This window comes from Patagioenas fasciata, chromosome 1 (genome assembly GCF_037038585.1).
Source record: "Patagioenas fasciata isolate bPatFas1 chromosome 1, bPatFas1.hap1, whole genome shotgun sequence".
Taxonomy (NCBI): Eukaryota; Metazoa; Chordata; class Aves; order Columbiformes; family Columbidae; genus Patagioenas; species Patagioenas fasciata.
Genome location: NC_092520.1, coordinates 34,478,452 through 34,491,740, shown reverse-complemented (window position 1 = coordinate 34,491,740; position 13,289 = coordinate 34,478,452). Strand labels below are relative to the sequence as shown.

General features: G+C 38.0%; 1 protein-coding gene across 2 annotated transcripts in view; it reads right to left on the bottom strand.

Annotated features, from left to right (window-relative positions):
- The window catches only part of VWA8 (von Willebrand factor A domain containing 8), a 186,131-nt gene that overhangs the window by 32,006 nt on the left and 140,836 nt on the right, over positions 1–13,289 (bottom strand). For both annotated transcript variants that reach the window (XM_065848747.2, XM_065848831.2), the window contains exon 37: positions 12,223–12,427. In XM_065848747.2, the coding sequence (XP_065704819.2) occupies positions 12,223–12,427 (205 nt within the window). The remainder of the gene's footprint in view (positions 1–12,222; positions 12,428–13,289) is intronic.

The window sequence follows — 13,289 nt, the reverse complement described above, 5'->3', positions numbered from 1 at the left end:
TTTGTCTGAAGAGGCAATGGTATGGATGAAGGGCTTGAGAGAAAAGGAAACCAACAAACAATAGAAAATACTAAGACTTGTTAATGCTTTGACTTGATTTTCTGGTCTTGCCTCTTATAGAATCCCAGAACAGTTGGGGTTGGAAGGCACCTCTGGAGATCATCTAGTTCAACCCCCAACAGATCCACTCACTCCAGACAGCAAGGGCAGACAGGCAGGAACAGAACTAAACACTCATTTTACGTTCAATGGAAGATGTTGGTCTCTGAAAAACTTGCTCTATGGCAGTTGCTTCTGAGATATATGAATTATATTTTTTTTTCTGACAACACTGGGATTCTAAGAGCCAACTGAATAAGAGAAACCAATACAAACACATGCAGCTTGGAAACTAAATGATCTTATCATCTTTCATATAGTAATGTAAAGAAGAGGCTCAGAGAAACCAGTTACATCATTCAATGTACTCAACAACACAATGAAACCAGGTGTTTCACATCTGTGTCATATTTATGCCAAACAGCTACTAAATGCCTATCAACAGGGGCCACTCTGAAGATGAGTCCAAGGCTGGTAGTTTTGTCTGGACTTCAGCTGCTCAGGAAAACTGTGGTAAGAGAACATCAAATTGTGCAGTAACCAAATCTTAACCACTTTTGGAAGGGAATCTAGAAACACATTCATGCCACTTAAGTCACTGCGGGATTGAATTCTATTGAATTCTGACATGAAATAATATAATTTAATAAAAATAACCCCTGGAGCGTAAGGAGGCACTGGCATACATCATATTTTGATACTTTTATCATCCCTCAGTAAAATTGTTGAAAAATGTGAATTACATGAATATAAACCCACTACAAGTACTATAAAGTTAAAATATTGATGTTTTCTTAACTAGCTTGTTTTCTTTATTAGCACTGTGGACAAAGACTGGGCATGTATCAGATCATCATTGCAGGAAAATAAGTGAAAACGTCTTAGACTTTTATCCTATAGGTGATTTGGGAGATGCCAATTTCTTCATCAAAATCAGTGAAAAATCTTTTATCACAACCACACACTGTTACATAGTAAGACTGACTTTGGCTGTAACAAAACATGACTATTCTCCAGCTGAAAAAGGCATCAAATGATCCATCTCACAGTGGTACAAAGGATTAAGAAATATATTCCACTGAGTGCCTTTGAGCGATGTGCAAAAGACTGACTTTTCCCTAAAACAAAATCTTTGTTTTCTCTTATCCCCATCCTCTTGCTCACCCCTGCAACCTTAAAACCTCAGTATTACCTCAGGCTGCATTTAACACGTCACAAATATTAACACATCCTTTCCTCCAACACATTCTTTATCAGCAGCATGAGTATGCACATTATTTTCTCCAAGAGTATATAAAAATTCCACATCAGGCAAATGAAAGGCTAATTTGCCTATTCCATGGTGGTTTTACATTCTGTTATAAACCTGATTCTACCAAAGACAGAAAGAAAATATTTTATAACACAAACCAGTAAAAGGAAAAAATAGGCCAAAAAAATCTAATGGTTTCTTTTACTTTTACTTGTACTGTATTATGTACAGTTTTCTATGTACTAAAAATTAATAGCACAATTTCTAACCACATCAACAGCACAAAATTGAGCCCACAACTCATTTTTTCCACAGAAAGGAATATTCAGTATTCGGTAAGACAACAATAATGTATGAAATTCTTGTTTCTTCTATTGTATCCTGAAATGAAAAAACATTAGTCGCACTGCAGTATAAAACATTTGATCGGTTTTCTTCATTCATTTGGCTTTCATTTTGATTTTCTGTCTTGTCTGTGAAACTTTGCAAGAATTGGAAATGAACTAATGAAGCTTCATGTATTATCTGACTCCTGCGAACATTTCCCTCTGAAAGTAGCTTTTAAAATTCATACAGGCATTAAACTTCTGTCTCAAATAGCAAAACTAATCAAAGCTTCACAGCTTTAACAGGATTTTAGAAAAGTGAATCTGAGTGGGGAGAGAGGTGGAGATTTGGAGAGAAACACATAAAAATGGGTATCTGGCTCTCGAATGAAGCTTTTATACACCAGCTAAAACCCCACTATATTAATTGCAGTCATTGCTGCCGTGGGTCTTGCTTTGAACTAAGCGCTGTTACTTGAAGAACGGACTCAGAAACTCTGCAGCAGTAGATGCATTAGAGCCTTTTGTCCACGAATATGCACACTGTGGCTTAAAAGCTGGATAAACTAAATGAAGTAATGAGGGAATATCACACATTTGTTTGCATCTATCATGTCCTCTGCTACGGTAACGCCTGCGTACATTCCATTTTCCTCTGTCATTATTAAAAATTGCCTAGTCAATTCTTTTCACCTGAAAGATGTGAGGTCATCACCTTTTTAGTTTGCTAATCCACTACAAAATATTATTAAAGTAAACAGACCATATCTAGCTTGGTTATTAGTCATGACTACTTCACAACTTCTAGTACCAATTAACTCAGAAAACACTGAATTTGGTTTCTTCTGGAGTACCCTGAATAATCAACAGCTAGAAAGATGGGATAAGTCAACACATTATGACGATTTGCAATAGTCTGGACAGAAAACCACAGGGACATTGCATGGTCAAAAGAAAGTTGAAAAAACATTACACGTGGAAGCAGAAAAGCCTTATTTTCTATAGACGCAGGACCTTGCCAAATCTGTCATTAAAAAGCAGAGATGGAAGTTATTAAACATCAACTACGTTGCTCTGTTTTCTGAAGGAAAGATTCCTAGATTTAGCACTACTGTAACAGACTGGATAATTTAGATTTCCACTACATTTGTCCTTTCACTAATCAGGTATCAACTTTCATTTCATAAGGGGAGAATTATTAGCATGCATTTATCTTGCTGGGACAGCAGGATCTCACTGGTGCCAGGAGCTCCAGTCTTTATGTCACCTGTGTGCATTGCTGCAGACTTCTTGAGATCCAAAAGACGGCGTGTGGAGGTTATTACATTTTCTCCCATGAGAACCGTGGGCTTTCACAGGAAGGTCAGAAGAAGAAAGAGGAACTTTGTGCTGGATCAGCCCGCTCTAACAGAAAGTTAAGTTTATTTCCACTCCTGCCCTTTGTCTGTCTGTTCTAATTAGACTGGGAGACCTTTAGGAAAGGTAATTTAGATGTGTTAGTATAGTGTTTCCAACAAGGGCCTCATTTCAGCTGAGGACATAAATACGAGAAAAAGTATTTGACAGAGAACCAATGATCTTTATCTGATTTGCTCTACCCTGCAGTGACTTTCAGAGATATGAACTTACCAAGCTCTGTGGGTTCATGGCTTTCTACTTTTAGGCTCCTCCATACTTGGAGAGATGCTTTGTTTCAAGGGGACATACATGTCTCCTATTCCTTGCTTGGCTAAAATGAATCACACAGTCCTTGAAAAGTTCACAGACCCAAGCTGTGTATCTGGGGGTCCACGAATCTCAGAACTGCAAACACTATCAAACTATACCTTGTAATGCATCTACAGACCAGACAACTCTGTAATCTGCAGTATTCCAAACTTTTCAGGATCCCATGCAGGACTGCAGAATGCCATGATAACAATATTTCAAACTTACAACAACTCTCCACTGCATATACTTTCATAATTTACGGGGTTTGCAGCGCCAATATTTAAGTTATTAGCTCCCCGGTGCCCTCATGTGGTCAAAAAGCTACTTGGTCTGAAATCGAAAATGAAGAACCAGGGGTGGTGGGAAGGACTGGCCACTCTTGCTTTTATCGTGAATCAAGAAGTGCAGCTTTGCCCAGTTCAGTCTTAATATCAGGGAAAGGCTGGATTTTTGTTAAAGTGTTATAAAGTAAATGTCACTTTTAAAAAATAAAAAAAAATAAATCATTGGTATAGGTTAAAGTAGATCCTGAGCAGTAAATATAAACAAGTTGGGATCACTGAAACTCATGAATCAATTATTCTCTAGATAGACATCCAATGTAGAAAATAAATTTCATCAGATTAACTTGCATTACCCTAAACTTTCAAGTGCAAACTGAAACTTCAGAAAAATAAAAAGAAAAGAAGAGTGCATTCAATAAAAACAAAAATGGTAATTCACTCTAAGGGTGAATAATTCATGCAGAGTTCTGCATGATGAGTTGAGAGGAATAGAAACAGAATAAATGAGAGAGAAGAGAATAAGATGATCATCAACCAAAGATGGCAGAGAAGCAAAAAACAACAGATTTGGTCTCAGCCCAAATAATAGAAAGAGGTATGGTGGAAACCCCCTCCATTTCTAAGAATCCATTTCCTTATATCTGTAAATAACACCTTGTGCACTGATGACGAGGTTCGGGGTGCGGAGCCGCTGGGGGCAGTGGTGTCTGCAGAGCCACACACGGCAGGACAAACATCAGTGTCTCCTGCCAGGTGAGCTCTTCAGGCTCTCCCGGTTACAATGGGAGCTCCCACACTCAGCTCAGCAGCAGACACTGAAATGCCCACGGGGCTGCAGCTGGACTCTGCTCCTTCTCGTTGTTGCTCTTCAATATTTCCAAGCACAGCCAGAGCAACGTGCCCAAGCTGCTTGTGTGCAGGTACATGCAAATGTTTAGAGCAATGAAACCCAACTGCTTTTGCCTATAAAAACTAAGCGTTATTTATTAAGTATAATGTACCTGCTGCCTTTATTTATTTTATTTTTTTTTTAAATCTAACACAGTCTCAAAAAAATGCAGGGCAAAGGGTGTAGTTGACCATGACCTTCTCTGGGAGGTAAATGTTTAACTCCTGATACTCCACCAAGGCTCATGGAAGGCTGTGCAGTGCTTAGTGAGCACAGGTTTAGGTAAAAAATTGTAAGGAAGAGGAAACCCTCTGTAAACAAGCTGAAATTTTTAAAAGAGAGTTGGATCACCGAACTCCCATGAGTTAGGTGAACTTGAAGCATGTTTTCAAAGGTTCTAGCCATTAATAAACCAAGGCATAACTGCTGGAAAGTAAAACATAGACATTCATTCCATATAAATGAGAGCAATCTTTTTGTTATTCATGTTTTATTTCCACAATAACTCTACAGACAATTTCCAAAACCTCTAAGGAAAGCACCTACATCATATTATGAAAACTCAAAGGCAGCTACACAACATTTCTTTTGTTCTGTAATAGCCCTATGAGGGAATTAAAGAAACAAATCTAATGGCTCTTCCAAAAACATCAGCTATAATTAGTGCAGGACTAAAAAGCACTACCACGTATCAGCCACCTTCCTCTTGCCCTTGTTCTGGCCAAACAATGGAGAAGTCAAATTGCAAAGATATTGTAAATAACCATGATACTATTATTTTCTTCCAATTTTTAAAAATTCCTCTGTAGCTACTATTTTACTAGACAATATTTGGTGTACTGCATCATCCTGCATTCCTGATGATCTCCACATATTTCATGATGATTGCTCTGAACTTCTCACTGTTGCCATCAGGGGCTGGTCCAATGATGTCCACTCCCCTCCATTCTAGGAGATGAAAATGTGTCGGGGGAAAGGAAGCTATAAATGCATCCACAGAAAATTTATTTCCTGCGTCTGGGTAGGTGCCTCAGCTATATTCTCATTGTGTATCAGGCACACACCAGCTAAGATAACTGCTCAGCTACAAAAGCCAGACAAGAGGCAGGACTTGTGCCAACAGGTCTGTTAACCAGTCAACAACAGACAAAGACCTGAGAGAAGGACTGGTTCATTCCTCGCGGCCAAGTATATGTGTAACACAGGGACCCCGAGATCTTTTTCCTAAATTGCTCTAAAATCTCCTACTCTAAATCCACTTCAAATTCTTCAGTCCCTGAGGGACTGGATACCTGCAAAGTTATGATCATCTGAGGTAATTCTAATTCAAGAAAGTCAATGTCCAGATATAACATCTGGGAAAAAACGTGACCTTCTGTGTGCACGTGTGTGTATCAGCATGTGTATACATGTGTGCACATACGCAAATATACACGTATGCAAATATATACACGCACACAACTAGATATGTACACCCCTCCACCTAATTTAACATGATTCCATTTCTTCTAATTTCAACACTAAAATTGACATTTTTGGCATAATGATTACTTTAAAAATGTACTCAACTTTGAGATGAGTTCAACACAGGTTTTACCTGAAGTCCAGGTAGGATAGGAACACATTTTAAATATATTTCTAGTGATGGACCTGGCACGCCATAATAGCTATTTAGCATTTCCTTTCGTCCTCATCAGATCTCAAGGTTAACTGATGGATTGCAGAAGGAAATATGAATGTTGGAAACTACTACTGAGTGTTGCTGAACCCACCAAAATGCTTTTTTTTAGCAAAGAGCCCTTGCATCATGGATGATCTGAGCAGCTAAGACACACAGAAAAACCCCACTCTTAATTTTTCTAGCTATTGGTGATGAACACATATACATTGTTCTTTTACGTTACTGACATGAACCATATGTCCATGTCTTCTAGCTGTTCACAGGACACAGAATAACTTATGCGTTCTGTTATCATTTTTGAGTGCTGCTGTAAGACCGTGAAGACAGCCATTTACATCTAAAAACATATCTGTTTATTGCATTTCTTGAGCTTTGCTGAATATGTCTCGACTCATCTCAGTTAAGCGTGTTTCAACCTCGAGCTATAGAGCTGACAGTTGTTTTCTTAGGTGGCTGCACTGCTTTTATATGCAAATTTTTGCCCAATTTAAGGTGTGTTCGCACTGATCGCAACATTCAAGGACAATGAGGCTACTCAGCTTGGCAGCACAGGTACAAAGTATGCTTACATATGGTGTAGACATCCAGCATGCACTTAACAAGTGACCTGCCTTCCTGATGTCTCAGTTCCCTCCTCTGGAAAATAATGATAAAGCAAGCTGGCTCCACATGTTGCAATAATTACGTATTTAAACGTTTAGGGTTGTCTAAAGGGAAACAGTTATGGATGGATGAAAGTAATTTTTTTCCACTTCTCCATTTAGCTAGTTACAATGATTCATGCTTTGTGGAAACACTAGATCAGTGAAATGTTAACTAGTCACAGCAGAAACAAAAAGAATATGCCTCTAGTGTTACTAGGCAAAGGAATCACAATTTAGGATAAAAGCATTCATTTTTGACAGAAAACTGTTATCTCAGTCAGTTCGCCAAGGCAGAAGATCTTGAATGAAATCTCCCAAAACCTTAATTTAAAGCCTTTTCTGTTCTTACATACATTTAATTGATGTCTCCTGTGAGTGCCAAGGTCCAAAACATATCCAAAATAAATCCAAGTCATGCTGAGTTGTCCACCTCTAGGATCTCTTCTAACAGAATGAACCTGGGCCAGTACTGCAGGAATTCCTACACACTACTGCAGAACTGCCCCAGCGCATTTGTCGTTCACACCACTGGTGAGAAGCAAACAAAGATTTTTTTTCTCATTCACATGTTGTTCTAGATTCATTCCACCCTCTCAGTTTTGTGAGGCTGTGAACTCTAACATGACTTAACTGTTCAGCTGGCTTTTTGCTAGAGAACAGACAGATCGGGTCAAGTCACAAAAGCAAACTGGGGTTAAAAAAGAAGGGAGATAGTATCTCCAGGATGCTTCTTGTCTCTGGAAGAGCCTGATTTCATATTACGGAATTGTCCAAATAAAGTTCTGCCCCCAACAGGTGGACTACTACTGACAGACACTATGTGAATGGTCTTCAGTGACTTGGGTTGCTCAAATGTCTTGAGCTGTTGACCCAGTGAGTAGAAACTTGCCAGGAGCAGGTGTCCATGTCTGTTTTACACACTCCTTTGGACTGACCCACATACAAACAAGTACATGATTTTTTAAGCTCGGTGTTGTCCATCATTCTTGAGATTAGAGTGCTGGGATGATGGAGGTGTTTTATTGTTCAGGTTCTACACAGGGCATGTTCTTGCTCATGGGTGAGCATAGGTGTAATTTTCCTACCTGAAGCAGAAGAAACTTCTGATAGCTGAGCTATCAATGCCAAATAAGTTAGTTTTAAACAGTTGGTATTAGCAAGGCTGGTGCCCACTCAATTCACATTTGCTGTATCTCTCCTCTGTTCAGTCTTACAGTATGTGATCTTGACATTATATTGGCTGAATCTGGGTCATTTAAGAAACCCATCTGAGCTCTCATAGCAGATACAAACTGAGCTACACATTTCAGATTTTTAAGTTTCTGGGGAAAAGACACACTATGCAGAACTCCTATGTAGAGTGGGTGTCTGTCATAGGCCAAAGAGATGTAAGCAATAACCACCCTTGAAGAAGAGCACTGGCCTGTAGAACAGGCAGGCCTTGAGCTTTAAGATCTGGGACCTACCAGGAGATTGTGACCCTGTTTTAGGATTACATCAGAAAGATGGGAAAATGGAAAGAAGCCTTTTTTAAATTTTTTTTTTCCTTGCTTGTTAACTATTCATTTAGATGAAAGTAGGATTTCATTTCCAACCAAGTACCTTAATGTTTATGGGGAAGGCTTGTCATACTGAAAATGAGAGAGAAGAGTCCATAGGAAGTCAAAAGAGTTGCATCTACTGAACTCCTTAGGCCTTTACATACAGCTACAAACACACGTTACTGTGATTTCAGCAACTCATCTCATGCACCTGAAATGATGCATCTACTGCAAGTTCCACACATGCATCAAACAACACAAATACCACAAAACCTGCCAAAAGAAACCCCAAAGAAATCTCAGATTACAACAATGTTTGGGTTTTTTTTTTTTTTTTTTTTATCAACCAGATCACTTATTTGGAAAATCTTGGTGCTAGACTATCCTCAGCATTGGGATGTCATTTTGCACGGCGAGTTTGCTGCAGTGATTTCAGGTGTCTACAGGGCATGATGCTTTACTATCTGTTGAAATACCTTGAAATGATGCACCTTTTAATTAATTATTTTAAGCATTTTAGTCTTCCTAAATAAGACATAATAGTAAACCATGCTTAATGAAGAACAACAGCCCAACTATATCAGAATGTAACTGGTGTTTTTTTCTATTTAATTTCTATCATAACCCTTTGATGCAAAAAGTAACACAAACTTATCAATGACTGCCTATTGCCATTAAACTTTCAAGGTAAGATTTGAAAATTAAATTGTCTTACAAATTACTTTGAGATATTTCACAATGAAGTGACCTTGTTCTTAGAAACACCAAACAGTGAAGAAGCTCAATAATTTTTGGATTTCAGGTAGTGTTCATGACTTTAGAAAATACATTTTTTTGTTTAAATATCATATTGTAGGCACTCCAATTTAATCATTTCAGAACACTGTACTCATATTTTCTGTTTAAAAGTTCAATACATGTTGAAAATGTCTGACTCCCCAATATAAATGCAAACTTATGTAAACATAAATCATATTTCCAGAAAGTATTTTTGTAGCCTCAGTACTTGAGCAGTTTGAACTCTGCTGAGTGTATCAACAATAGCAAACAAATGTTGACTATTTTGAAGATTGCCATGACATCATATCAAGGGAATCTAATTACTGATCACAAGTGGAACAGCTGTTTGTTTTCCTCTGTTTCATTGCTTATCTACATCCAACCTGTTTCTGAGATCTGCTGTGCTTGTGAAAGCAAAAATGCAGCCCTACAAGACAGTACCACAAGTTACAGCTGAAGCCTGGCTGAAGGTTCGTTTCTACTTCTTTTGATCTATATTTTTATTGAAAGCCCTCTAATTCTTTTTCTCTCTCACAAGTCAGGAAGCTTGAGAGAGATTCTGTGTGTTTTTGCAGAACAGTGGTTCCCAACCACCTAGACAGGTCTCATGTTGGTCTACGCACATCACCATGAAGGGCTAAGAAGCTTTGCAGGATGCATCAGTAGCAGCTTTTAGGGACATTTTTTTAGGGAAACTGGTGTGGGTCTGGAATTAATTCTAGTGATATGCGGAACACCGATGATTTTCTTAAGTGAGCTTCTGCTACAGGATGACTGGCAACGATGGGTAGAGTCAAGGAATTAGAGATGCCTCATTAGACTCCAAGATCCTTAACAGAGGCGTAAGTATGAAACATCACACAAAATAAGCTGATTTTCATACACTTGAATGAAGAGATCAATGCATGGCTCCAAAGTATCTCAAATTCTAGAAAAACAGGTATCAGGAAATATTTAACTGCAAAACTTTCTTCGTAATTGTCTGTAGAACAGGAAACACTGGAGTTCTTGCTATGCTTATGTTATATGGGGAATCTACATGAATATGTCTTCAAACTGACTTTTCATTTCCAGAAATGAATGCCTTAATAAATACTGCTTTTATATCTAATCCATTGAAAAGTATGAAAGCTGAAGGCCTTAGTCTCCAAATAGCAAAGAATAGAGTTTACACAGCAACTACATATCTATTATCTTATTGGAGATGTACACAAAAGAAAATATTTAATTCACTGCTTACTGTTCTGTAATGCCTTTGTAAACAAAGTTTCTTAGGTATCATTATCTTTCCATCGAAAGTAAAGTGTGCAAAATAGAGAAACAGAAGTTAGTGACAATCATGGAAGTCTGAAGATCCCACAGGAGGCTTAGTTTCAGTTCTTCAGCTCAAATCAAACAGTATTCCATTTTTGAGTTCTGACAAACCACTGGCTTGAGCTCTATACCCCACGTTCACAGAGGAAAGAAAGACACTACGAAGACTTTACCTTGGAATGTGTCTACTAATTAGAGAGGCAGGCTGTCAGGAGAGAGGAATTCTACAACAGATCTTGAAAACTGCTTTATGACTGTAGAAAAACTTCTTAGCCTTTTAAAAAATGGTTATTTGACATTACTAGTTAAAAGACTCAAAATTTTCTGATGATGTGTACTTTCCAAGCCAGTGTTCTCTAATATTTAGTTGGCTAATACTGTTGAGTAAAATCACAAGTTAACAAAAAAAAAAAAAGAAAAACAACTATTAAAGCAAGTAAAACTCTTAACTGTTCCTCTTGCCTCCTTTTGTTTCTACTGGTCAACTTGATCAGTATATTAAATTGGGCTGGTATAAACCAACTGTATCTGACCATAAGATGGTGCTAGTGCTACTGCATTTGTAATAAAAATGGCACTGGCAAAGCAACAGGCATCCACACAAATGTGCCACCAGGTAACACTTTCCTTTTCTCATGACTTTTATGAAAGGCATTTGCTGAGGTCCAGTAAGAACAACACATCAGTTCTTGCACAAGTTTCTGGAACTGCAGAACATCTTGTAGAAAGGGAGCTCAGAGCGGGAAAAGAAAGTGAAAGAAGAGCTATGCTTTTGGCCTAATAAACCTTATTCACACTTGAGGTAACTGGACACCTTGTGAACAAAAATATAGCGATCTGAATACAAAAGACTCATCCTGTTTTCCCATTCTAATGCACTGTGAAAATGGTTACAGAAATACATGAAACATAATTGCAACGGCAGATAGAGACAGGATCTTCCCAGTGAAAAGTAACAAAGTCCTCCTAAAACACACTCTAGCTCTTCCAAGTAAAGTGATACCTTCTCCAGTCAGTCACAGAAATTGAAGATGCAGTCCTGAATTTTCCCTCTGTGTTGCAATGGGGATGATACATATTAGCCCATACATTAAGACTTGTGTATACATACATACAAGCACACACAGCATACATGTATATGCTGCATATTTTCAACATTTACCTAAACATTCCACACGAGAACGTGACTGTATGGAGATCCAGGTAACTCTGCTCAGCTGGGAGAACTTCCAAAATTAGTCAAAGCCACTACTGAGAACTCCAGGTATCTTCCACCTATGTTTCACGTTTCTATTCTAAAGTATAAACTCAATATTTTCTTCCAAGTATTTGAACTCTGGAAAAGCATACGCTCTCCTTAAAAGTTAATGTCATTATTCTACATTTTGAAAGTTGAAGTTAAAAATCAGTAGGAGATAAAGAATTGATTTGCATGTAAATGTACTGGAATTTGGCAAAAATACAAACACTGCAAGACAAAGAGTCTGTCAGTAACCATAATTATAAAGGTCACAAATAAGCTTTTTAATTAATCTATTTTATATATTTTTTTTTTTTAAGTGAAGATGTCTATTCAGTTTTTCTCGCAGGCATATTTCTGCTTCACAGGAGTTTTCAACAGCTCTTCCTCGACCCCACTCCCAGCTGAAAACTCCTTTGCAACTCATTTTGTTAAACACTTTTCAGCTTTGTGAAGCCCTACCTGCACCGGACGACCGTCTTCTTGGCCGATCATGTTCCTCCAGTCCTGCAGTGACCGCTGGAGGCTGTCCAGCCCGGTCTCCCAGAGCCTCACACCACCTCCCATGTCCACCGTAACCAAACCCACTTTGCCCAGTGGTGCCAACAGGGCATCGGCATCCGAGATCTTAGAGAGCCAAGATGTGTAAGGAGAGAGAGACTGTGATCTGAAAAACAAGGATTAATGTGATTTTTCTTGAAGGGGCAATTAAAAAGAGAACTAGTATTTCTATAGTTAAGGAGGCAATTAAATGAAATTACATCCTTACTCCATAAGAAACTCTAACTAAGCCCTGCAGATCCATTATTTTATATCTGAAACATTCCACCTGCTCGAAGTGGCTATGATCAAAAGATACTTGTCAGTATAAAAAGCAGTATAAAAGACCAGGCTGAAGTGTTGCTTAACCCACTGCTATATCTCATCTATCTGAAGAAAATCAGTCTTTACAAAAAACTATGACGAGTATGAAAAATTAAAAAATGTGTTCTAGAAAAATACAAAACTAAAAAAAAAAAACCAAAAGAGAGAGAACATGACCTGAGCACTGAGGAAAATACCCCTCCATCCACTTAAAAGAACACATTTAATAAGAAAATGAAGATTTAAGCACTTATTTAAAGATGGCACAGCTCTACGCACAGAGAATCCTAGCACTGTTTTAAACAGCCAACTTGCAGACAAAAAATTACTGCTGAAACAGAGAGTCTAGTAGCTACAGAATATGATGGGAAATTTAGATAACGTAGGAAAGATTCTTTGCATTTTTTTCAGTACTGATAATGACATGCATAATGACTTTGCAGCTTGCACTAATACTACAATTAATAATCTTTGAAGACAGAAGAAGCAGTAACACATATATTTCTACCTAAGACTGAAATCTCCATATACTACCTGAAGAAGAGTTAAATAGCTTAAATCTTCATACTAGGTTAAAGGTGATGATGTTGAAGTTTGGGTTTGTAATTCTTGTAATTTCTTATAAAATCCTAGTGTAAAATAAAGTGTGGTTCACTGCTATTTCT